The sequence below is a fragment of the Cololabis saira genome, chromosome 9, assembly GCF_033807715.1.
Source record: "Cololabis saira isolate AMF1-May2022 chromosome 9, fColSai1.1, whole genome shotgun sequence".
Classification (NCBI taxonomy): Eukaryota; Metazoa; Chordata; class Actinopteri; order Beloniformes; family Belonidae; genus Cololabis; species Cololabis saira.
Window position 1 is genome coordinate 26,466,254 of NC_084595.1, and position 23,744 is coordinate 26,489,997.

A 23,744-nucleotide genomic window follows, 5' to 3' on the forward strand; every position below is an offset into this window, starting at 1 on the left:
GGACAGAGATTTAATAAAAAAGTCAACATGTAGAGCCTTTCATAATAAGTCTTGTGAAAGTTTTGAGAAATCCCAAAGCAAAGTCATGTATCTGCTTTTATCCTTGTTGAAATATTCCAAAAATGCAATCTTTAAAGACAAAACCAATCTCACCACGCCAGGAAAACCGCAGTAACCCTTTTACCTGCTTGATCCAAAAGTATATTGATCAACTCCAGGCCTTTCAGAAGTTGGCTGCCAGGCTCTTATCTACAACCAAGAGATGTCATAACATCAGTCCTGTTTTGTTCTTTTCCCTCTGGCCCTAAATGTGCATTCAAATGCATCTTTCTGATTATTCTTTGAGCCTTTCATGATCCCTCTCTCTGCTAGATCTTTCAGGTTCATGCTTTCTGATCCTGACACTCCTTTTCAGTCTGTTATAGGCCATTCTGAAGGGAGACAGTGTTTGCAGGCATAGCCCAGAGGCTCTGAGATGACATATTCATTTAGTAGGTGAAGTTCCTCAGAATTTCCAGTGAACTCTTTTATTTAGACATGTTATGCTTGTACTCTGCCTTTCACCTGAAGAGAACCATGCTCCAGCAGACCCCTGTGACCCTAAATAAAAAGAACCATGTTGGATAATGGATGGATGGATGGATGTAATGATTATATAATATTTTTTCTAAATGTGCACTTTTGTCAAAAATGTTTGAATTATTTTAATGCTTTTATGGTATTTAAAAAAATATTTTTTAAGTATCGTTTTGAGTTTGTGGACTATGCTGTTTTGGATAGTTAGAAACAGATGGAAAGGATGAAAGCTGCGTTCAGTGCTATAGTGCTGTACTTGCATTACTCAACTGAGCCTCAATAATTCTTTCACAAACAAATGTATGGCTGTAATTTTATCTCTCTCCCCCTGGTTCTTAGGAAAAATGTCGATGCAGTTAAGCCCGTCTATGAAATTGCCAATAAACACCCACAATTGTCTTGCATGTACTTGATATTCGCTGGAATGCAACCATGGGGCTGCTGAGGCCTGCTCTCACTTACTGAAACGTCAACATTCCCACTTTCGGCACATTACAGTGGAAATTTTGTTTGTGGATATGTAAGCGCACTGTTGATCGGTGTGGAATACTTAAATGTAGATTGGTGGATGTCCTATATACTATCCCCAGAGGCTTGGGCGCACAGGTTCTGCAATAAAGTGGCACTCGTGGTGTCTTCATCTCACTAATGTGACTCTCAAGTAAATAAAATAAAGAAATAAAAAAGCACCACAAGCATCACATCAGAGGAAAACTTGATTCTGAGGTTGACTGCGATTAAAATGTCCAAGTTTTAAGTTTCAAGTGCTCCATCATTTGTATTCATACTAAAGTTTAATAGAGCTAAAACTACAAATATTTGACACGTGCTGTCTTGATTAATCAGTTTGTCAAATATAAGAAAATTTAAAAAATGTAAAAAACATTCTCAGGACCAAACATGCATTCAGATTGTTTTGTTGAACAAATAGCCCAAATTGTGAGATTCTAAAAGGTATTACAGCAAAAAAATAAAAAGAAATTTAAAAAACATGAAATCTTCACATTACCATTTGCAGTAAGATGTTTAAGGTACTCGGGGAAAAAACAACATCATAGTAACAACCTTTTAGAAACTACTTTTGAAAATGTGTTTAATTAACTGATCAATTTAGCGTCACTGTAAACAAATAACAACTGAGCTGATCTGCAAACATGTAGCTTGTCTTTAGCAACAATAACATTACCACACAGTATTTTTAACAAGATACTCAAATTTCTTTCTCTAGCAAAAAAAAAAAAAAAAATTACAAAAAATGTATTCCAACGTTAATGGAGCCGGTAAGACTGGTGTCTCTGTCTAAAATGACCATTTCTCTGTTCTGGCTTCCACTGATTTCACCAGTCCCTTTCCCAAGATCTGAAAGTCCTCCAGGATAGCTTCAACGTTGGGAACAGAACTTGCTTCGTCCCCAGTGACATCCACGGTCCGAGCAGACATCTGTGACGTCTAATGAGAGAAAATGTGAAGCATCGTGTCAGAGATGATGAGTGTTGAAATGTAAATATGGGTAAGATGGAGCTAATACACAAATAATGGTACAAACATCATCAAAGAGTAATTTGTAGGCAGGAAAAAATAGCTCAATTTCTTCCTTTTTTAAATCCATATTAAAGTTATTTAAAGAAAAACACAGGTGACCTCACCTTAAAGGGGGCTGGAACAAAGGCCTTTGGTTTCCATAAAACTGAGATTACTGTCCCACCATAGGGGTCACAGAAGAAGAGGGCAAGGTCTCCAAATGCCTCCTGCAGATAAAAATGATTTGATTAAGACTATAAATGAAACAAGTAGGCTGCCATAACTATTGTGGTAGCAATAGATTTTTATTTCCTTTGAAAAGGTTGTTAAAAACAGTTATGGTCTGTCTTTGACCCCTCATCTTTGGCCAAAAAAGGTTGTTTTACAATTCACTAAACAGATGTGTGAGAAATTAAGAGAAACAAAATAATAAAACAGTTAGGACAAGTCAACAATGCACACATATTAAAATATGATGTGCATATTTCTCTTGTATTTAATAAATCTGGATGTTGCATGAGATGTACTTCTGTCCTTGTGTGTACATCCTGACGTCCTGAAACATGAATCCTATCCTGGACAATCAAAACTTACTCTTAGCTCTGTGAGGTAGAGGGACACAGGGTTGAAGTCGATAACTGGCATGGCCCCTCCAGACTGGACTGCATCGTCAGTCATGACGCCCCTACTGAAGTTGACGGCCGGAGTGTCAACTGCCTGGCTGAGCAGTGGAACCTGCTTCGGGTTCAGGTGAATTAAAACATCGTAGGCTTCCAGCGGAGGACGCATGACCACCTTTACAAGAACCAGAGACGTGTGCATTAAAATGCTGAGATAGTTTGCTTGAATAGTCAATGATGAAGACTGGAGTGGCGAGTGAAAAGATCTTTTAACCTACCCGGATATCTTGTATCTGGCTGCTGTCCATCAGCTGATGTTCCAGCACCTTCAGACTCTCTGCGGCCACCATCATCACACGCTGGAGCATCTGAAAACATGACAAACCCACTGAAGCATCTATTTTGAAACAGTCTGATATGTTGCATTATATATAGATTAAAACTTATTAGCCATTACTGATATAAAGCGACTTTTCCAAAAACACATACAACATGGTCAATATGAATGAAGAAATTATGCAAATAAAAGATCAATCGAACTACTGTGAAGCTGTTTTCATGGTGACTGATAAATAAAATATTTAAAGCTGAATTATTTATGTGAATTTGTGATCTTGAAACAAAAATCTTCTCAGTGAGCTGAAAGCCTCCTTCTTTATCTGCCCCCTTGTGGTAGCTTGGAGGAATTGTAGAGGCAACAAAAATTAAAACCAACAACATCAATGTCCCACTTCAAATTATATTCATCAAACATCATAACTACAGTCCCAACAAAAGGTTTGAGCACAACTTCTAATTTAAAATAAATGTGCAACTGTGTCCAATTGTTCCCTGGTATCGTCAGCAAATCCCTTTCAGGATGATTAACATCCCTGCTATACTCAGTCAAAAACTCTCAAATACCGTCAGTTGGGGCACATGGTGAATGAAGCTCACGTGACATCTTTGTCAGGACGTCACATAGCAAAACATATCCTGCTCTTTGCCACCGTTATAAAAAGAGAATTCTGGGAGAGGCTTGCCATTTTCTGTGGTCGCACTTGCTGAAGGATCAGGATAGGCAAGCACAGGAAACTTAACTGGGTCAGCTACGCAGCATGGGAGGCTGGTGTGCGTCTCTCTTCTTTACACTACTATGTGCGACTGGACTATTGCTCAGCTCTGGTCAAGTCCAAACAGAGGAATACAAATCAAAATATCTAACTTATTTCGCCACGCCAGAGGACAACAATGAAAAGCAGCTGGTGAGCTACACCTGATGGTCTCCCTTAAACAACAACAACTGCTATCAGAAAAAGATTAGGTTGTTGAAAGAATTATTGCTCATTGGGGAATGTGATTAAAATCTTGTTTATAATTTAAGGCTGTGCCATTTAACTGTTTATCAAATGTATGTATTCCACTTTTCCAGATCAATGATTTACACCAGGTTTTGGAAAGGCTTCAGAACAGTCATTTTCCAGCTCTAAGAAAAAAACATGGCTATCTGCCTGTGGTAAGCAATCCACTTAAAACAAACCTTATATCTAATAAGTCACTGTAAAATATCCATTGGGAAAGGTGTTGTTTATTTCAAAGACATTAGGTGTTTATTTATGAAAGTGGTATTTATATCTTTTCAGTGTGATCCAGGGGAACAGTGTGCATTAAGAAAAGGCTCCCGTGTTGGAAAATTATGCGACTGCTCTCTGCCAAGGACATGCAACTCTTTTCTACACCGCTGTTTATGATTCTCACTGTATTTACATGCCTTGTGAATAAGCTGTGAGAGTAAAACTATAACTAAAATCTTGTAACATACTTCTTTGCACAGCTTTTGTATATGCTGGTTTGTTCTATTTAATATTTACTGACTAAATGTAATTTTGTTTTACACTGAGTGTGACGCTATTAAATGTGCTGCTGGTGGTGCTTCGTGTATTTGTGTTTGAGTGTCTGCTGACCTGTACGCTCGGTGCTCGCTTGGTCCACATAGACAGCTTTTTGTCTTTAGGCGTTGCTATAAACATGACAGGCAGAGACTCTCGGGACGCCATGAAGCCGTTCTTGATCTCTGTGTAGTCTGATGCTACACGTGACAGAGAGGTGAACAATCATTAAACTCGGCAAAGACACAGCTGTGTACATGAGCAGGATGTCCAGGTATGCCGTGCGGGAATAGAAACAGGTCAAAAGGGATTTGTTTGTGTCATACTGAGGAAAAATGGGTGTGTGCTACTATACTTGCCTGTTAGCTGATTGTTGAGGTTGACTATCAGTGGGTTGTTCCTCCAGTCAAAGGAGGAAAGCAGATGAAGGAAACGAAGGAAGCCCACCTGTGGAGAACTGAGGAAAACAGAAACATCCATTCACATGACCTACTGAGCAGAAAAAGTACTTTCCATGAATCAAAGCCATTATTTAAAATCACAACTGGTTGTTACCTAGGAGAGGTAAAGGGTGCTGGGTGCAGGAAAAGTGACGCCACCAGCAGATCTGCTGTGTCCTCTGTGATGTCGTCACTGAAGAGCTGAGCTGCAAGCCAGCGTTTTGCCAGGCGGCAAACTGCTCCAAAGCATGGGTGCTGCTGCTGGAGCCTAAGAACAAAGATAAATAGACACACAAAAGTTAAAAGAAAACTGATTACATGTCAAACACGAGATACATACATACATACATATATACACATATACAGTATATACATACATACATATATATATATATATATATATATATATATATATATATATATATATATATACCTACCTTATTTTCTGGACTATAAGCCGCACCTGTATATAAGCCGCATCCACTCTATTAAAAAAAAAAAAGGTATGCAAGCCGCAGATATTTCTGTTGTTCGATTAGATATTTACTAAATGTACAGAAGGATTTTGAACTGTAAATGATGTACATGTTTGTACCTAAATAGATCCTTTCCTAACAGTGTCTTTTAACACGGCAGCAACTTTGCTGATTAAAACGGGACAGAACCCAGAGAAAATAACCGCTATTTATTTATCTATTTATCTGTTTGAAATCTGCTTCTACCTACTTCTATCTGCTAAAGAAGAAGTAGCGTATTCTTCTTTGCATTTATTTTGTCTTAGTTTTGATTCTAATTCCGGTTAGAGCGCCCCAAGCGGTGGAAGAAAAATCCACAGAATAGCCGCACCTTTGTATAAGCTGCATGGTTGAAAACCTATGAAAAAAGTAGCGGCTTATAGTCCAGAAAATACGGTATATATACATACATACATACATATATATATATATATATATATATATATATATACACACACACACACACACACACACACACACACACACACACACACACACATACATACATACATACATACATACATGGTTAAAAAAAAAAAAAACACAAAAAAAACCTCACAGCTCTGCTTCCTCGTGTACAGACATTCATTTACCCGTGTAATGTGCTGGTAAGTAAAGGCTTGTGAATGGTAGCCATCTCCAGATTCTGAGCCTCTTCGTTGTCCCTCACAACCAGCAACCCATCTGCATTCACACTCTCCCTCAGCACCTGAGGCTCACGATGATATGCCACCTGGATCCGAAACACCAGCCCATCCTGAAAAGAATAAGGGGAGATCCATAAAAAGCAATTCATGATCAAATATCATTGACTCTTACAAACGGCACAGTAGCCCGTGAGTAGCCTAAAAAAAAAAGTAATGTTTGATCAACCTTACAGCTGGTTGGTTCATGTTTGTACCAGAGTTGCTGCAAAAAAAACTGTCATTCAAGGGACCAATAAAATATTCTAATTCTGATTCTACTGGCAGTTTCACATTACAATATTTAAAGCTCAATTTTCATGTGATATGCAAACTTTGAGCCAGCCCAACAAAGCCTAAATCTGGTGTTTAATCAGTCGATAATCTCTATGTGTGAATACTTCAAAAGACTTGATTTGTGAAGAACACAGATGTGTCATAGATGTGTCATTCTTGACATCAGGAGCAGTCAAGACTAGGAGGAGATTCTGAATGAGATGACTGCTAGAGAAACAGCCAATGAAAGCACAAAAGATGACGTGAGGGGGAATGAAAGACAGAAACTTGCAAGACGAATGCAAGAAATAAACATATGTCAAATATTACAGAGAATATGACGAAGAAAGTACAGCTTGCTTGGGCTCATGAGGAGAACTTGATTGAATTTTGAGAAAAAAAAAACCTCTTATTTATATTACTTTTTTTTTTTAAACTTCAACCGCTATCTCTATTTAGTTGTGATGTGACCAAAATATATTTTATACCCAAATAATTAAACATTAAAGCGACGGACTTATACTGTCGACAGAAAAGAATGTGTATGCCTAATTCTGCCATTGCATGTACGCACAGGTTTACTTATGAAACTACAGAGCCTTATGTACATATCTGGCTTTAGGAGAAGAAAATTAAAAAAAATAAAAAAGTTAAATCACCAGGATGACAATATAACATCTTGTGAGGATCTTGTCTGCATAATGCTTACATGAGAGCTGTTAGAGACTAATAACGAACAGATGGGCAAGTTGGAGTTTGAATCTGAGGAAAGCTTGTTGTGCATAAATCCTTATCACCCATGAGTTTTACGATGCGAATTAAATATGATGTCAAAAGTCCTAGTCACTAGACGAGTATATTGTGTAGGGCATACAATACAAAGATCTGACAACATTAAAATTCCTGTGGTCTGGCCTTGGTTTAAGGTCCCTAACCCATCTCATTGTTATTTGTAGAGCACTTACATGAAATAAGTCCCCCCCCCCCCACCTCTCTGTCCTCTTTTTATAACTCATGTCACTTCCCTCTCAGGCCTTCATGTTCTCTTTGTCCTCTCATTCCCCCCCATTGAGGCAAATGGTCATCTGGCCAGACTCGTTCTGTCAGCTGTTTTGTACAGTTTTCAAGTCTTTGTTTTCACAGCAACAGGAGTTGTTTTCTTTTGATTATTGTAAAGAACTGATCTTACAGTGTTTACTGCATTCAGAAAAAAATATTCAAATACAATTTGCTGGAATGTACAAATAAAATAGGACTTAGCTGACAAGAAATCATGGATGAACAATACTTTGGGCTAAAAACAAACAAAAAAACATTAAAAAAAAACAAAAAAACAAAAAGAAAGAAATAAAAAAAGCCAACAGCTTGACTGGAAGTACCATAAAGCTGTGCATCACATGCACTCAGGATTTAAAAGAATACCTTCCAGACATCCAGATGTGTGGGACACGGCCTGCATGTATAATCATGGTGCATCTTCAGTAACTCTGCCAGTCGAATGTGGAAGGCAGCTTTGATATGGCGGATTGCAAGACGGTCATGAGGCCACTTTCCACTTCCCTCCACATTGCAAATCACTGCAAGAACAAATTGGGCAGTACAGTGATATACAAGTGTGTGAAGTTAAATTATGTAAAGTATATTTCTTGTAAAAATGTTTAAATCTTTTTTATCATTGACAACAATTATGTGGCAACCCAACAGACAAGAAAAATGTAATGGTAAATTCCAGTACAGTATGAATTTATACATTATGTACTATTAATGATAGCCTTAATGAAATTACAAAGCAACAAGATGTAGCTTTCAACCAATTAAAGAAGAGTAAACAAGTACATGAGAACCAACCTGTGATGGGAGCGATGTAAGCTGGACAGGGTTTGCCTTTCTTTGGAATCAATGACTTGGAAGTCTTTTCTCTGTCGAAAAAAGAGTAGTCCAGCTTCAGTGGGCGAGGGGGAAAGACCTGCAAGACACAACGGAAAAAATGTGAATTGTGGGGAAATCAAATTCACTTATCCATTTAAAAATATGTCATTTACACCTTCCATTACTTCACAGTATTAGCGAGAAGAAGCTTTACCTGTGTATATCTGAGGGCAGGGTGGGCTCCTTGCACTGCTGTGATAGAAAGCGGCAAACCTTCCAGTCTCCACAATTTTCTACTCAGGTCATCGTAAGACTGAACCACCACTAAACTGTCCTCCTCTCCAGTACCAGGCACCTATTGAGTATAACATGTGATCTAATGAATTACAAGACAATATCAGATTTGTATCAAATCAAGCAGCACCAGAGCTGCTTGATTTGTGCTGTGTCATACTGGTAGATTTATGTGAGGCTGTTTCATTTCTGTAAGCTTTTTGGCTACAATTACAGGGATCATTTTTCTCCTGTAACATAATAGAAGCCCATACTCTGATTTTAATACAAATAAAAATAATTTAAATTTCCATTATCCACACACCTTAACTGCAAATCCAATATCTGTTAAGCAAGCATCACTGAAATCTACAGTATAATATAACAAAAGAAAGCATTTGCTTAAGAGAAGCACACTTTTATATATTTTTTTAAGTTACTACCACTACTAATACTCATAACAATAGTAATGATAATAAAATTTAGCAGTAGTAAAATAAATATTCATATTAGAAATGACTAATACAGCCATGAAAAAAAAGAAATTCCACACATACGGACTGACAGCAAATGTTGCTACCAGATAAAAAGAAAAAACAAACAGGCAATCACTACTGGTTTAGCCACCTGCCCTGCAGTCTCCCTAATCGCTGAAATACTTTTACACATAAAAATAATAATAAATGTAAGACATCAGTTTGTAAACAGCATGTTGTCTGAGTGGGGTTACTTGAAACTAATTTATGTGTAAATATGTACAGCGGGACAGTAGGTACATGTGGTTTTATCATATAACAATGTGTAATATTTTCAACTTAAAAGTGATTAAAACAGATGGCTTATCTCTGACACGAATAAGATATAAAGTAGCATTAAGCACCAAGTGAAATATGCAAATAAGTAGGTGTTCATATTATTTCTTTATTAATATAAGGAAACTTCTTTAAAACAAATGGCATCCAGGGAACAAAAAAACATCTGAATTATTCTTATTTTCCTAGAAGAATACAAAATACTCCCCAAAATAAAACCATAGAAAGAGCTGAGTTTTGATATATTCATATTTAGTAATAAATGTAAAAGTTAATTTGTGCATCTGTGAAAACAACTGCTCGCCAAAGTCAAGGAAACTCATTTTAAATTAATTAATAAAATTTATCCAACCGCTGAATTCTTGAGACATAGATTTAAATTTGAAGTCGACCCCTGTGTTTTTTGCAATGAATCGGAAGAATCACTTGATCACATGTTTTTATTGTGTCCTGTCTCAAAAATTTTTTGGCAAGAAATTAGAAATTGGCTATCTTTAAAAATGAATGACATTCCAAATTTGGAAATCGTTAACATTATTTTCTATATAGATACTATTGACAAATCACTGTCCTTCTTAGTTAATGTCATTCTCTTACTGGCTAAATACCACATACATTGTTGTAAGTGGAGAAAAATGAAGCCCTCTTTCCATTTTTTTATAAATTATTTCAAAAGTTTTTTTCTTTCTTTAAAAAATATTAAGTCAAATAACTCTGCAAAAAAATTAGTAACCGATATATCAAAGTATCTTTTATTTTAAGTCTCTTTCCGAAATGTCGATGCTATTTGCTTTGAAATGCCTTACAGTTCCTTTGTATTGACTTTACTTGTCTCTTATTTTTGTTTATGTCTCTTGTTCATAAAACCTCCTGGATGTTCTTTTCTTATATTTCCTCTACTAGTAGTTTTGTATAAAGTGTGTTTTTCTTGTTTACAAAAATTCTGTTCAATTAAAAAAAAAAAAAAAAAAAAACAACTGCTCGGTCGCAGAGATTACCTCACTTCCTGTTTTGATGACGTCATCCACAGCCGCCCCCATGTATCGCAGGCAGGACTCGGGGATGTCCGCGTGTCTGATGGATTAGTAACATTTTTATACACACATCATTCACCCGTGCAATTAAATTTCAGCATAAATCAATTTAGTCAATTCCTAATTTTTATTGGCTCCGCGGGAGGATATGCCGGGGTAAAGAGAAAAACAACCCCCAGCCCTCTTCGATCAATAACCTGGATCAGACACTCGGGGCAGACAGATGAAGCGCGCCGGGAGGAGACGCAGCTCCGTGTGGGACTGCTTCGAGCAGGTGGGCTCGTCTAACATAGTCCGCTGCACGAAGTGTGACGCTACGTTAAAGTACTGCGGCGGAGCCACCAGCTCCATGATGGCACACATGACCAGACACCATCTCATGACCCCGCTGGACGACGAGGACGTGAAGCCCGCCATTTGCAGCGTGCAGTGCGGGGACGAGGACTGGACCCCCAGCAGCGCGAATGTTACCGTCATGTATGTTAAAACACACACCCTACTCTTAACCAGGGGCGTCAATTGGGTATGGCAAGGTATGGCAGCCGCCACACCTTGGCTTCAAGGGAAAATGTAAATGTTTGTTTTTTAAATACATTTATGGAATTACTCTGTCTATTTGTATTGATTATTCTATTACTCAATACATATAGAATAACTACAAATGCAAATCACTGCAAAAACTGAAAATCTTAACAAGAATATTTATCTTATTTCTAGTTAAAATGTCTAATTTTTAGTTAAAAAAAACCCATTACATTTAAGACAAGACTCAAAAACAACCATTTTCAACTGTTTCAAGTAGATTTTCACTTAAAATAAGTAGAAAGATCTGCCAGTGGAACATATTTTGCTTGTAATAAGAAGATAAATCTTGTCCCACTGGCAGATTTTTCTACTTATTTCAAGTGAAAATTTACTTGAAACAGGTGAAAATTGTCAAATTAGTTATTTTTTTCTGGTGATGACTCTTGTTTTAAGTGTAATGAGATTTTTTGACTAAAAATTAGACATTTTAACTAGAAATAAGACAAATATTCCTTTTTTTTTTTTTTTTTGCAGTGCGCGAGACTGCATTTGAAAAAGTTCCAATTTTCTTGACCACACAGATAAGCTACATAGCAGACTTCTGTGATGAATATTTGCTGGACGTGTTGATTGATACTCTAGTTAAGTTCTGTGACTCGTAACCTTGCCATACCTTAGCTTCCACTGAATTGACGCCACTGCTCTTAACCTCTGCTCTCCGCGCTGTAGTCTCTTGCCAAGAACCACTTAATTTATCACTCCTTGCAATTTATAGTATGTTTCTTGTTTTGTTTTCATCTTTGTTTTTTTTGTCTTTGCTTGTTACTTGTCCAATATATCCATTCTTTTTCAATGTTTGAACCCAAATTATTAGTTTTGTTTTGTATAAAACCTCCTGAGTCGAGGTTCATAAAAGGGTAGGCATCTTAAGCCTTGGCTTCAGCCTATACCTTTTCGGTGCCATTTAATATTAATAATATTGTGTAGTGGCCACTCACGAGCAGGACACTGTCGGGGTCACCAATGTAGGAGTTTGGAAACAAAACAGCAGAGAAACGCTTTTTGTGGACGAAGAAAAAACTTGTTGTTTAATCCCGTCTCTCGTTACTAACTGACTGTTACCAACGGTAACAGAACACCAACAAAAAACACAGTCATCATTAATAACGGCTAGATTCTTGTGAATTCTAACCTGAACAGTTAAACAGTGTCCTGCTCATGAGTGGCCACTACACATGGACCTTTTTTTTTTATGTTGTATCCAAATGGACCGAAATAAAAAACTCAAAATCAATGTCGCCCAACAGAAACACCACTATGAGCCCGTCCGAGCGAGACTACGGAGAGAAGAAACGCCTGAAGCGGAGCTCTGTTTGGGACGTATTCGTCAAAGTGGACGACGAGGTTCATTGCACCATGTGTGACACTAAACTGAAGTACAGGAGCAGCACTACCAGCATGATGTACCACATCAGAAATAAGCACACGGACCCGGTGCCTAATGATGGCGTCTCGCTGGCGACCAACACAGAGGTGACTGAACTCATCTGCAAAATGATTGAAAAGGACATGCTTTCCATCAGCGTGGTTTGTGGTGAAGGCTTTCGGGAGCTGCTGGGACACACTGTGCAGAATTTTAAAATGCCCTCTGTTGGTGACATCACACGCCTTATTGAAGGGCACTTCCATGAGAAGGTGGAGGAGCTTGTGCTCCAACTGGGAAAAGTGGAAAAGGTAGCTGTCACTGCTGATTTCTGGAGCGCCTCTCCTTTGCAGAGGTACATTACAATTTCCTGTTCATTCATAACAGAGGACTGGCAGGGGCGGTCAGCTGTGCTGCAGACACACAAGCTGTCTTCAGGGGGACTCAGTATTACAGAGGATGTCACAGAGAAGCTTCTCAGCACTGTCCAGGGCTGGGGCATCGCAGGGAAAGTTACTGCATGTGTTCATAACAACACAGAGAACGTTTTGCCAAAGCAGGCATGTGCCCCTGTCACCTGGGATTATGCTACCTGCTACGCCACAATACTACAGCTCGCAGTCGCTGATGGGTTGAGTGGAGATCTTGTCCGCATTATCGCTGCTGCAGGAAAACTCGTCCACCACTTCAGTCACAACTTGCTGGCAAGTGAAGCCTTGGAGCAGAAGCAAGTGCAGATGTGTCTTCCACAGCACAAGCTCATCAAGTCAAACAAAGCTAGATGGGACACCATCTGCGACATGTTTGAGCGCTTACTTGAGCAGCGATGGGCAATTAAAGCTGTTCTCTCAGATCGCACGGTTACGACCAGACGGGAAGCCCAGGCTCTTGAAATTGAAGATGACTGCTGGCAAATAATTGAAAATTTCACACCCGTGCTAGCAACGCTAAAATGGGCGACGACAGTCATCTCGGCCGACACGGAGGTTTCCATTTCCAACATCTATCCAATAACATTCAGCCTCATTCAGACACATCTTGTACCGAAGGAGAATGATGTTGAACAAGTCTCAGAATTCAAGCTGAAAGTGCAAGCGTTGCTTAGAAATCAGATGGAGGTATGTATAAACTAATTCCTATTTTGAATATGTTTATTACGAAGCCCACTATTTACATAACTTTTTATTTCGTTTACTGTCTGCAGGTCGACTCCAGCGAATTAGCTTCCAAACCAGCTCTGATTGCCTCTATGTTGGATCCTCGTCACAAACATCTCAGCTTCCTCACGCCAACGGGAAGACTAGCTGCAAAAGTTAAACTACATGAATTAGTCTCAAAATTAGATGCACTTACTGCTACTGTAAGTACAAAAGATGAACAGCAGGAGACTCCCATCACACCTGACATTAACCAGGTGGCTATGCCCTCAAAAGTGAGAAGTGACACCAAAAACACCATGGCGTTGCTTCTAGGAGACAACTACAGTTCCTCCTATGCGACAGACTCCGAGGCTCAGGTGGATTACTACTTGAGAGACATTGCTCCCTCGCTGGACATAAACCCTTTGGACTGGTGGAGGCTAAATGGACCACGGTTTCCTAAACTGGCCACTCTGGCGAGACACTATTTGTGTGTGCCTGGTGTATCGCTGCCATCTTTATTGTCGGACTCGGGGCAAACCTTTGCAACAATGCGCACAAGATTGAGTCCAGAGCATGTAAATATGATGATTTTTGTGAACCGAAATGCTTAACTTTGTAGATTTAACATGTTCTCTTCTGTAAAATTGCTGTAGGGTAGATGACAACAACAGCCGGTGGACACATGAAGTCAGGGACAACAGCTCAATGTCAGTATTACTAGAACAGGTACTCTCCCACTGTAAACACTGCATTTGTTGTAGTTAACAGTGCTGTAAACTACAATTTTAGACTGTAGGCTGAGTAATCATACTCTAATCAGTTTCATCACCTCACTTAACACAGTTCACACTTCTAAAAACAGTGGGTAGGTAAAGTTAGTTCAGTCTTCAGCATTAATCACCAAATTTCAAACTATGAAGTAGCAGTATTTCATTGTCATTTATGTTTACACAGACATGTTCTGAAAATGGTACAGCTTGAAAAGTGGCAGTTATAAAACACTGAAAGCTATTTTTTTTTCTTCCACGTACTTAAATTTGAGAAAGAAAGATCTTCAGCATGTGCATTATGGTTATTATTAGTACAATTAGTTAGGCATTGTGCAAGGTTACAAGACTGTAGTGAACTGTGCATCACTTTGTATTCACATACCAAAAAAAATAAAGTCAATTAAAAGTAAATACCTTTGAACTAATTTATCTAAACTGTGTTTCAGCATGTTTCTACGGAAACTCTTCATAAGGTTTTCAAAGCAAGTGTTTTACATTAAAGTGCAAGCACTGCACAGAGAAAGATCCATGCTATCAAAAAATAAAACAAGACTGTCTGCAGCTGCTTCTTAAATTTAAGAAGGACAGATCAAGAATACTGGAGCAGAAGCTGAATGCTTTCTTTTTTTAATGCAACTGTAATGTGTAATTCAAATGTTCTCCTTACTCTTTAACTTAAGCCGTGCTCTATTGGGTCTGTGTTGGTGTTCACATGCACCCGGTTCAAACACTGTCTTTTCAGCGTCTGGTGTTTCCCCTCACATGTGACAAGTTAAGCCTGTTTATTCTTTATGTTTGCCAAACAAAATACCTCCAATGAAAGGTCTTAACAATTCAGCAAACTTCACTCACTCTAATGTAGAATGTCAGCTAATTTTGCAATAATATTTTGTTTATAACAATGAACTTGAATTACAGCATTTATAATTATGTAGATTAGTGACATGGACTGCTAAAGGACTAGTGAAGGACATCATTATTAGAATATACAATATTGGATCAGACTATAATTTTAGCTGCACGAGTTTTGATAAATCTGAGGGAAAACAGACTGGTTTGTTACCATTACTATAATAGCATACTTAGCATCTGTATGATCAATAACATCAAAATCAAAAACCAGACTGTCATTTTCTGACATATCTCTCAATAAGTTCTGTAGAGGTGAATACATACAGTTGTAGTAAGTGTGTGACGATCTGTTTGGAGACCAGCCGCTTTTGGTACATGCTCTCTCCGTCCCATAGCACAGCCTCGGTGATGGCACCATCCTGGAAGCGACGCAGCTCAGAGCGAGGACCCCACATCTCACGAAACTCAGCCGCCTAGCAGAAAAACACTTATCAATCTGCAAGCACGGTAACGCACAAACGATAGAAATAAATCAAACAATCCATCCAAGGAGCGGCATCAACGATTGCTTATCAAAATGCCTTTTTACGCAGTTGGTTAGAGCTACAACCAAGCAAAGCAACGAACAAAGGGGTGTATTAAGAGCGACGGAAACGAGTCAATGAGAGTGAGAGTGTGGGTGTAGAAAAGAAAATTACATTTTTGTTGCAGCCTCTCAGCAAAAACATTACCTTTCAAAGGAATGATTTAGGGTGCCCTTGTTTGTTAAATTTTTGAAGAAAAAGTCAGAATCTTTAACTTTCAGTGCTAAAGTCGATTCAAACGGCTGATAATCAACTGTGGTCCTCTACACTGTTTACATCCAGATTACGTTGCCGCTTTGCCATCATGTTAAGACCACCAAGAGACTCATTTCACTGACTCCCCATGACTTTTGGGTATATTTAATGAGCTCCAACATATGGTAGCTAGATGTACCTGCAAAGCAAATTTAAATTTGCTCAGGGTACGTCTACATATCTAGGCTAATAAATCTCACATAAGTGAGCAAAAACAGATTTTACCTTGGGGCTGTCTGCTTGTGGGCCTCGTTCAAGGACAGAGACTGCCTGCTCTGGTTGAAAGAGCAAACCAAAGGAGAGGGGAGGTTGACTTTTGTATTTTGGAGCTTCACTCTCCACAGACCACTGCAAGAGAAAAATAAATAAAATAAAGTTTGGAACATAGTTTACAACTGTGCTATGAAGATTACCGTTTTAAAACCAGAAAACAAAATAGAACAAAGATGTGCCATTACTGGCTATTGTATCCAGACTCTCTTGACATAACTTGGAGAGAATTTATGTTGTCAGGCACAGATGATTCAGCATGCAGTTATTCAAACTTGGAAGAGTGTAACCTTCAAAGATAATTCTTTACAACCTCAGGATCGGGCGAGAGGGAATGAGTGAGGAGGTGAATCCTTTGGCCAAGTCCTTGTTGGAGCAACAACAGAATAAAAGGCAGTGCTGTTTGGACATAATTTCCACTGTGGTCCATTAGTTCACTGAGAAGGTTCTGTTTCTTACAGCTGGACTGAAGCTTCACCAGGTCACACAACCTGAGTGGGAGATGAAATGCACAGAACAAATGAGCTCAGAAGATTGAATTGTGTGTAATTTCAATGGCAAAGATATCTTCTTGTCCATGTTTCACACATTTCCTTTGTTTGGGAATGAAGGAGGATTCCATCGAAATGCAGTGTTTTTCTGTTTTCTTCTTCCCATTGTGATTAATAATGCTTATTATAAACTCTGACCATGTGCATAAGCAGAGTGTCTTTAATGGCAACTGTCAGAATCTATAAAGAAAGGGTCAGCGTGTCAACCATTGAGTGTATAAAAACAACTCGACAAACTCTGCGTAAAGGGTTGGGTTTATGGTGAGAATAGCCAGACGGATTATTAGCCCCTTAGCGCCAGCCAGTGGAAAGTTGTGAATGTTGAGACCGAAATGTGAAATATATGTTTAGCACACAAGATGGGCTTTGGTTCTGGAACAAACTTCGCTGTGTCGGGCCGCTGACTCAATGACAATAAAATTAATCTGTCTGTATGTGGATAAGTTATGTTAAATTACTAGGCAAACGCACTGAAAGATGTGGTCACTTGTCCTTATCACAGGTTTGGGAGTCATGAGGAGGCAGTGGAACCCATCGACTGAGGGGTTGTCCCAGAACTCCATTGACACAGAAGCCTCATGCTGAAGCTGAGGGGAAAAAAAAAAAAAGTCAAAACAAGTTGCTTAATAATCTTGCTGCTACACCCCAGTGTTGTTAGCAGTGATTACCTGTTTGTAGGTACAGGCAGTCATGTCAGCACACAAGTTCAGATGGCCTGAGGGGTCAACAAACACAACCGGGAAAGCCTTGTGGAATTCAGCCAGAGACGCCTTCAGGGGGGAAAAAATAAAAAAAAATAAAAAATAAAAAAACGTATTTTTGAGATTGTTAAAGACAAACATATACAGACTCGTTGTTTTACATATGAGTTGGAGCACTCACAGCTGTAGAGTCTGGATCCTTAGCTAGACTTATTCCATTCACCGTCAGGTCAGTAGATACTGCAGGTAAGACAAGAAGAAAAGTAGGCTTTAAGATATTCTAAACTATGCAATTCTATGCAAAATCCATAAATTAGACTTGTTTTTTCTCCTTACCAAGGAAGTTCAAACTGTTACGGAGTAGCTGATAAGCTGTCATGGTGTTACTGATTCTGTGAGTCATCAGTAGATACGCCAACAGCATTGAAGCCAGAAAACCATTAAAACAACCAGTGCCCTATAAGACAATGAATGAGCAGTTAAAGTGTGAGGTCTAAAGTGGATATACCCACTATGTCATTCATAATAAAAAGGGATGTCAGTGGGTGACTCTTTACAAGCCTCCGACCTGGTCAAGCTCTCTTTGATGAAGCCACACTTTGAGCAAAGCCACCCCATCAGAAAAAGCTGAGCACTGGGATCTGACAGCAGACAGAAACTGGAGGTGAGCTCGGGGGAGTAAATCCCCCAGAACAGAGCTGTTGTAGTGTGGCGTCGGAGGTTCGCTGCTCTCTGAAATGAAACAAGTAGATTTAAATGAAAAGGTACATCTGAATTTAATTATTGCTAATAAACCCTGGGTTGGAGCAAACACTTTAGCAAGAGTTTAGGTGTACTTGAACTAAGGCTGCCCGATCATTTAAAATGATTACTCATTGGCTTTGGAAACATATTTATTGAAGTCACCAAAAAAAATAATCAAATAAATCTTCAAAATGTCCCAGAATATTTTTTCCTAGACACACCAATAGTTTTACAGTTCACTCAATCCGAGAATATTAAAGACCGGTCCACCATCAGGGTGAAGGAGTAACAGAACATATAAGAATCTTAATCTTCAAACTAAATAAAGTAATTCAGTTCAGAGCATTATGGCTAACAGTGGTAGCACTGCCCAAATGTCTCCATGAAGGGGTCGAGGCAGAAATAGCAGCCTGTTTATATAATCTAGAGTGTATCTTCAATGCATGACTGCTTTGAGGAGGATTTCTTGGAGATTGTCTTTTTTTCCATCGTTTATATATTAGCTGGTTGAAGGTCACTCTGTGCTAAAACTTCAAATGGTCTATAAAAAAAAAAAAAAAAAAGGAAAAAAAAATCATCAATATCTGTTTGCACATCAGTATTGCCGAGTGAAAGGGTTTACAAACACGTCTGTGTCAGCTGAACTGCTGGTCCAGTTCAGTAATCTTCAATTCTGAGATTTGCTATTTGCCTGCATGATTACACAAAACTACCAAGACAATTTCTTGTTAAGTTTGGTGTGGGAGTATTGGAAAGGGAAGAACTTATTATTTTTTGATGTGGCCTGTGATCACTTACTCACTGCAAGTTGCAGCTTGGATTTGTTGGAAGCAAGATTCTTCAAGAGCTATTAAACTGGGGATTGGCTTTGCATTTCTAGCCAGCGGAGACACATCATTTATTTGGAAGTTGTCTTCCAGATCTTATCTTCACTGTAATTGTGAGACATTTGTACTTGCCACAGCAAGAGTCAAATGCTTCACTGTTGTTTTAACTCAAAATGTAGAAAAAAAAATTAACAATAAATATGTTTGAAGAAAATCTAAATTTGCTAAAATAATAATGTAAATTTATGAATGGATAGCCCCTTGAGATGAATCATCTCATTTTCGAGGGGGTCCAACAAAAAACATACAACACAATACAAAACAGTTACATACAACATACATAATACATAAGGCTCTCACACACAAACCTGCCCACACACCAGTCCCCAAGACCTACCACACCTGAAGAACATAGGTAAACACTGCATATAATGCAGTAATAGCAACAAGAGTAAAAGTAAATGCCACTAGGGCATAGTGAGGCTTGAGGAGTGTCTGATGGAAGGAGGCAGGAGAGCCATAGGATCCACACAAGCATACCAATACACACACATGTGGCACACATACAGACATGTACAAAATTATGTATTTAATCTTTTTTTTTTATATATAAACAACTGGTGATCAAAAATGGATGGAGAGTAAAGGAAGGACTAGTTATACAACTTAAATTTCTTACCAGTGAGGGAAGTCTGCTGTCCTGTGTACCACTCTGTCCGGATGTTATTCCTCTCGGGGTGGAAACGGCTGGGCTTGAAGAATCCAGGAGGTGGCAAGACATGAACACAGACAGTGAAACTAGAGGAGCTTTTACCTAAGAAAAGGGAATGGCAAAACAGACATCCTCTCAGAATTGCAGAACACACAGACACACATATACTTTGTATATATATAAAAATAAAAACAAGATGTCTGATAAAATGCGTGCAAATAAAGTTGATACATTTGTGTGTTATGCAGCTAATAGCCATTTAAATACCTGGAGGGGTCAACAGCAGTACAGGTCGGAGCCGATTTCCATGGAGACAGGAATAACGCATGGTCCCAATGTCAGAGGAGGATTTGAGATGCTGGGCAAGGCCTGCAAGGTACAGAGCCCTTTTCCTCGGAAACCTCTGATTCAAAACATCTTTTGGGTGGAGGACATCCTAGTAATAGTAAGGCAATTAGTCTTTATTTCACCATGCAGAATGAGAGCATCACCCCACTCTCAAGGCTTCAAATTATTACTTACACCTGGGATTGTGGCTGCCAAGTCCACCACAATGTGTGGTGTGATGCAAGTGTCCAGTGGGTAGCTCCCTATCAGGTTGACAGAAGCTGGAGGTGCCATGTGGAATTTACCCTTTGTTGCTTTGGGCACCAAGAGAAAAGGAACCTTAACAGCTCCAGACAGCCAAGACAGGTCATTAACCTAAACACAACAGCCATGGTTACAGACATGCAGGGGGTTGAACAGAGTTACGCATTTGTGCCAAAACATGAATGCTTATTCAGATTCAGATCCCAAAATAGTTTATCAATCCCCAAACTAATTATGTACCGTATTTTCGCGACCATAAGGCGCAACTTTTTTTTTTTTTTTTTTTTTTTAAATGTGCCGGGCGCCTTAAGAAACGGTGCGCCGTGTCTATTACCTGAATTACGGTAATGTAAGGCCGGCCACCATGTGAATGGTAAAAAGAGAAGGGGGCGGGGGAAGCCCCGGTGAGTTGCGACGTGAATGAGACTCCACTGAGCTGATTAATGCGAAACAGATGATGAAAACGTTTAAGGATTTGCTTGATGTGTAAAGTGAAATAAAATACAATCAAACTAAGTTTTGCTTCCGCTCTATTTAAATAAGCACACTTGTTCTGCAGCGCGCGTGTGTTTTGCATGTCGGGAACCGAGGAAGCACCTGCCGTGGGTTTGCGGGTCCGATCGCCGGTTCCCCGGGGCAGATCCGGCTGAAATTCCAGTGCTCTTTCCCCGGGAGCCCCTACAACAGTGCAGGCGGGCTCCTCCGGTCCCGGCTGGTCGGAACCGTCCACGTTCCCCGGTTAAAGCAGCGGCTGGAGCAGCGCGGTGATCGGCGCTGCTGCAGCCGACTTCCTGGTTCCCCAAGCGGGGTCCGATGACCTGGTTCCCGGCCGCTTTGCGAGCAGAGATTTCAGGTGTCTGTCCCAGGTCGGATCAACTTCAACCTGCGAGATTTTCAGGCAAATCTGTCGGTTTGATCTCCAGTAACCAAGATGCAGAGGATGCGCTCAGGAGCCGCCAGGCTCCCGCCGCGGGTTTGCCGGGCCAGGGCGCACCATCCCCGGGGCAGATCCGGCCGAAATGCCGCTGGTCTTTCCCCGGGAGCCCCTGCTCCCATACAGGTGGATGGCTTCGGTGTCGGCCGGTCCGAACAGGTCACATTCCCGGTTAAAGCCGCTGTGACGCGCGCTGCTGCAACCCGACTTCCAGGTTCCCGAAGCTGGATCAGATCAAATTCTCCTGGTTCCCACCCGCTTTAGGAGCAGGGATTTCAGGGGTCTGTCCCAGGTCGGATCAACTTCAACCTGCGAGATTTTCAGGCAAATCTGTCGGTTTGATCTCCGGTAACCAAGATGCAGAGGATGCGCTCAGGAGCCGCCAGGCTCCCGCCGCGGGTTTGCCGGGCCAGGGCGCACCATCCCCGGGGCAGATCCGGCCGAAATGCCGCTGGTCTTTCCCCGGGAGCCCCTGCTCCCATACAGGTGGATGGCTTCGGTCCCAGCCGGTCCGAACAGGTCACATTCCCGGTTAAAGCCGCTGTGACGCGCGCTGCTCCACCCCGCTGGGGAGAGACGGGCTCTGCGCGGTGGAGGATCCGCACAACGGGGTATGAAAAGTTTATTTACTGTTGTGCAGAAAGTGACTGACACCGAGGAAATTCGGACTGGCGCAGCTGAATTAGCGGAGCTCTTTAATGCAGAAACAGAGGTTTTGCTCCCGCTCTATTTTTTAAATAAGCGCTTGTGTGCTTGTGTGTGCGTTCTGCATGTGTGTGCGTTCTGCAGCGGGTGTGTGTGTTTTCCGGCCGGCGTGTTTTGCGGCACGCGTGTGTGCAGCTCTGCTCTGTAGACTGCGCCTTTTGGGTCGGTGCGCCATATGTATGTTTTAAATCTAAAAATGACACACAAAAATGAGGGTGCGCCTTTCCACACGGTGCGCCGAATGGTCGCGAAAATACGGTACTAGTAAAAATACTACATACCTCAACTACTGGTGACTCTGGCACAGTCTGAATCAACTTGGTGACCGTTTGAATGAAGGAATCAATTTGCTGTTTCCTACGCTCACTCAGGGCAACCTCTTTCAGGAGTTCTTCCATCTGTTACGGGTGAAAGATTGTTTTTATTCAGAGTCTTTGGGGTGTTTTTCCAGTCACTCTTTACATGAATTGAAAGGCACAAAAGCAATGAGTAGATTCCTTCTCATTCTTCTTGTGAACATGCCAGCAGTCTCACCTGCATTTTGAGAAGGCTGCAATGAAAAAGGGTCTCAGCCTCTTTCAGCTGGTTCAGCTCCTCTGCAGAAGGAGGTCTGTACAAATCATTTCGTGAGAGTTTCACTGGATGGATCGCTTCCTGCTCTCCATTGCCCTCAGATTTGGTTCTTTTGGCTTTTACCGGAGCCTCATCTTTCTCCTCCTGATCATCATCATCATCATTGGATGAATCCAAGAGAGGTATCTGCAAAACACCAACAGCAGAAATAAATCACTTTTGGAAGTATCCACATAAATTACTTGTATAAAGACAGCATAATAGAGGTAACCTTGATCTTACTACACAAGGTAACGTAAATGATCATAAATAAGGATTAGGTATATAGATCCATTCCACTGCCTGTCTTGTGAATGCAACACAAATGCCAGTTATATCCTTAAATATGTCGTTTTCATAAGCCATACACTTTTAGCAAGTTTTACCAATGTTACAAGTGCGAAATAACAGTCAAATAAAGCATGTAAGTACGTCCACGTACTTCTGAGAGAAAATCAGAAATTCTCCTGTTTGCTTTACGGCAATTTGCAAGAAAAGTCACATAGCTAGAAAAATCCACAGTCTTACCTCCACTGATTCCTCTGCAACGGTGCGCTTCTTTTTCATGTTGAAAATGTTAGCAAAGGTACCTACAATTTTGAAAGAATTATATGAGTGAATGAGTATAACTACACTTCTTCTCTTGCTTACGGGCTCACATGTGCTAAGGGGAATCCAAGCATGTTACCACGACAAGAAAAATATCTCTCTCATTGGTCCAGGAGCGGGAGAGCTGGATGCTGATTGGTTTACTCCTCTCTGTCAGCGCTTCCTGTTTGAGCAAGGTAGGTTGCATGAGCAGTCTGTGCATTGGAGATACAGTCGGTGTATAATATCATAAATGATTAGAGCTCTCTCGCGTTATAAACTGGAATAAAAACCAATGCACACAAGCATACGTTCCATCTTCAATGTGATAAATGCTTTGGTGAGTTGGTTTGGTTGATGTCCATGTTGTTAAGAGCATGGAAGCATAGACTACAATATCTTCAGATCCTACTTAAGAAATAGGGGCATCTTGTGTTCTGTCTGTGTTACTACAACGCCTGCAAATAACCC

The 23,744-nt window shown here is 40.2% G+C and overlaps 2 protein-coding genes across 2 annotated transcripts; one reads left to right on the forward strand and one right to left on the reverse strand.

Annotated features, from left to right (window-relative positions):
- Positions 1 to 1,351: 1,351 nt before the first annotated feature.
- On the reverse strand, positions 1,352 to 23,360 carry nol6 (nucleolar protein 6 (RNA-associated)). The gene is made up of 26 exons (XM_061728974.1): positions 23,214 to 23,360; positions 22,608 to 22,832; positions 22,355 to 22,471; positions 20,366 to 20,545; positions 20,111 to 20,279; positions 19,811 to 19,945; positions 18,129 to 18,292; positions 17,897 to 18,017; positions 17,742 to 17,800; positions 17,528 to 17,629; positions 17,331 to 17,446; positions 16,622 to 16,799; positions 16,264 to 16,386; positions 15,524 to 15,672; positions 10,452 to 10,527; positions 8,583 to 8,723; positions 8,348 to 8,465; positions 7,922 to 8,076; positions 6,134 to 6,297; positions 5,141 to 5,293; positions 4,945 to 5,042; positions 4,661 to 4,785; positions 2,996 to 3,085; positions 2,692 to 2,892; positions 2,223 to 2,324; positions 1,352 to 2,025 (listed from the first exon to the last, which is right to left on the reverse strand). Exons 1-26 carry the CDS (start codon positions 23,250 to 23,252, stop codon positions 1,876 to 1,878), a joined length of 3,450 nt encoding a protein of 1,149 aa, XP_061584958.1. The 5' UTR covers positions 23,253 to 23,360; the 3' UTR covers positions 1,352 to 1,875.
- On the forward strand, positions 12,291 to 14,738 carry LOC133451029 (E3 SUMO-protein ligase ZBED1-like). The gene is made up of 2 exons (XM_061729953.1): positions 12,291 to 13,553; positions 13,640 to 14,738. The coding sequence occupies exons 1-2, from the start codon at positions 12,306 to 12,308 to the stop codon at positions 14,186 to 14,188; spliced, it is 1,797 nt and encodes a 598-aa protein (XP_061585937.1). The 5' UTR covers positions 12,291 to 12,305; the 3' UTR covers positions 14,189 to 14,738.
- Positions 23,361 to 23,744: the final 384 nt, after the last annotated feature.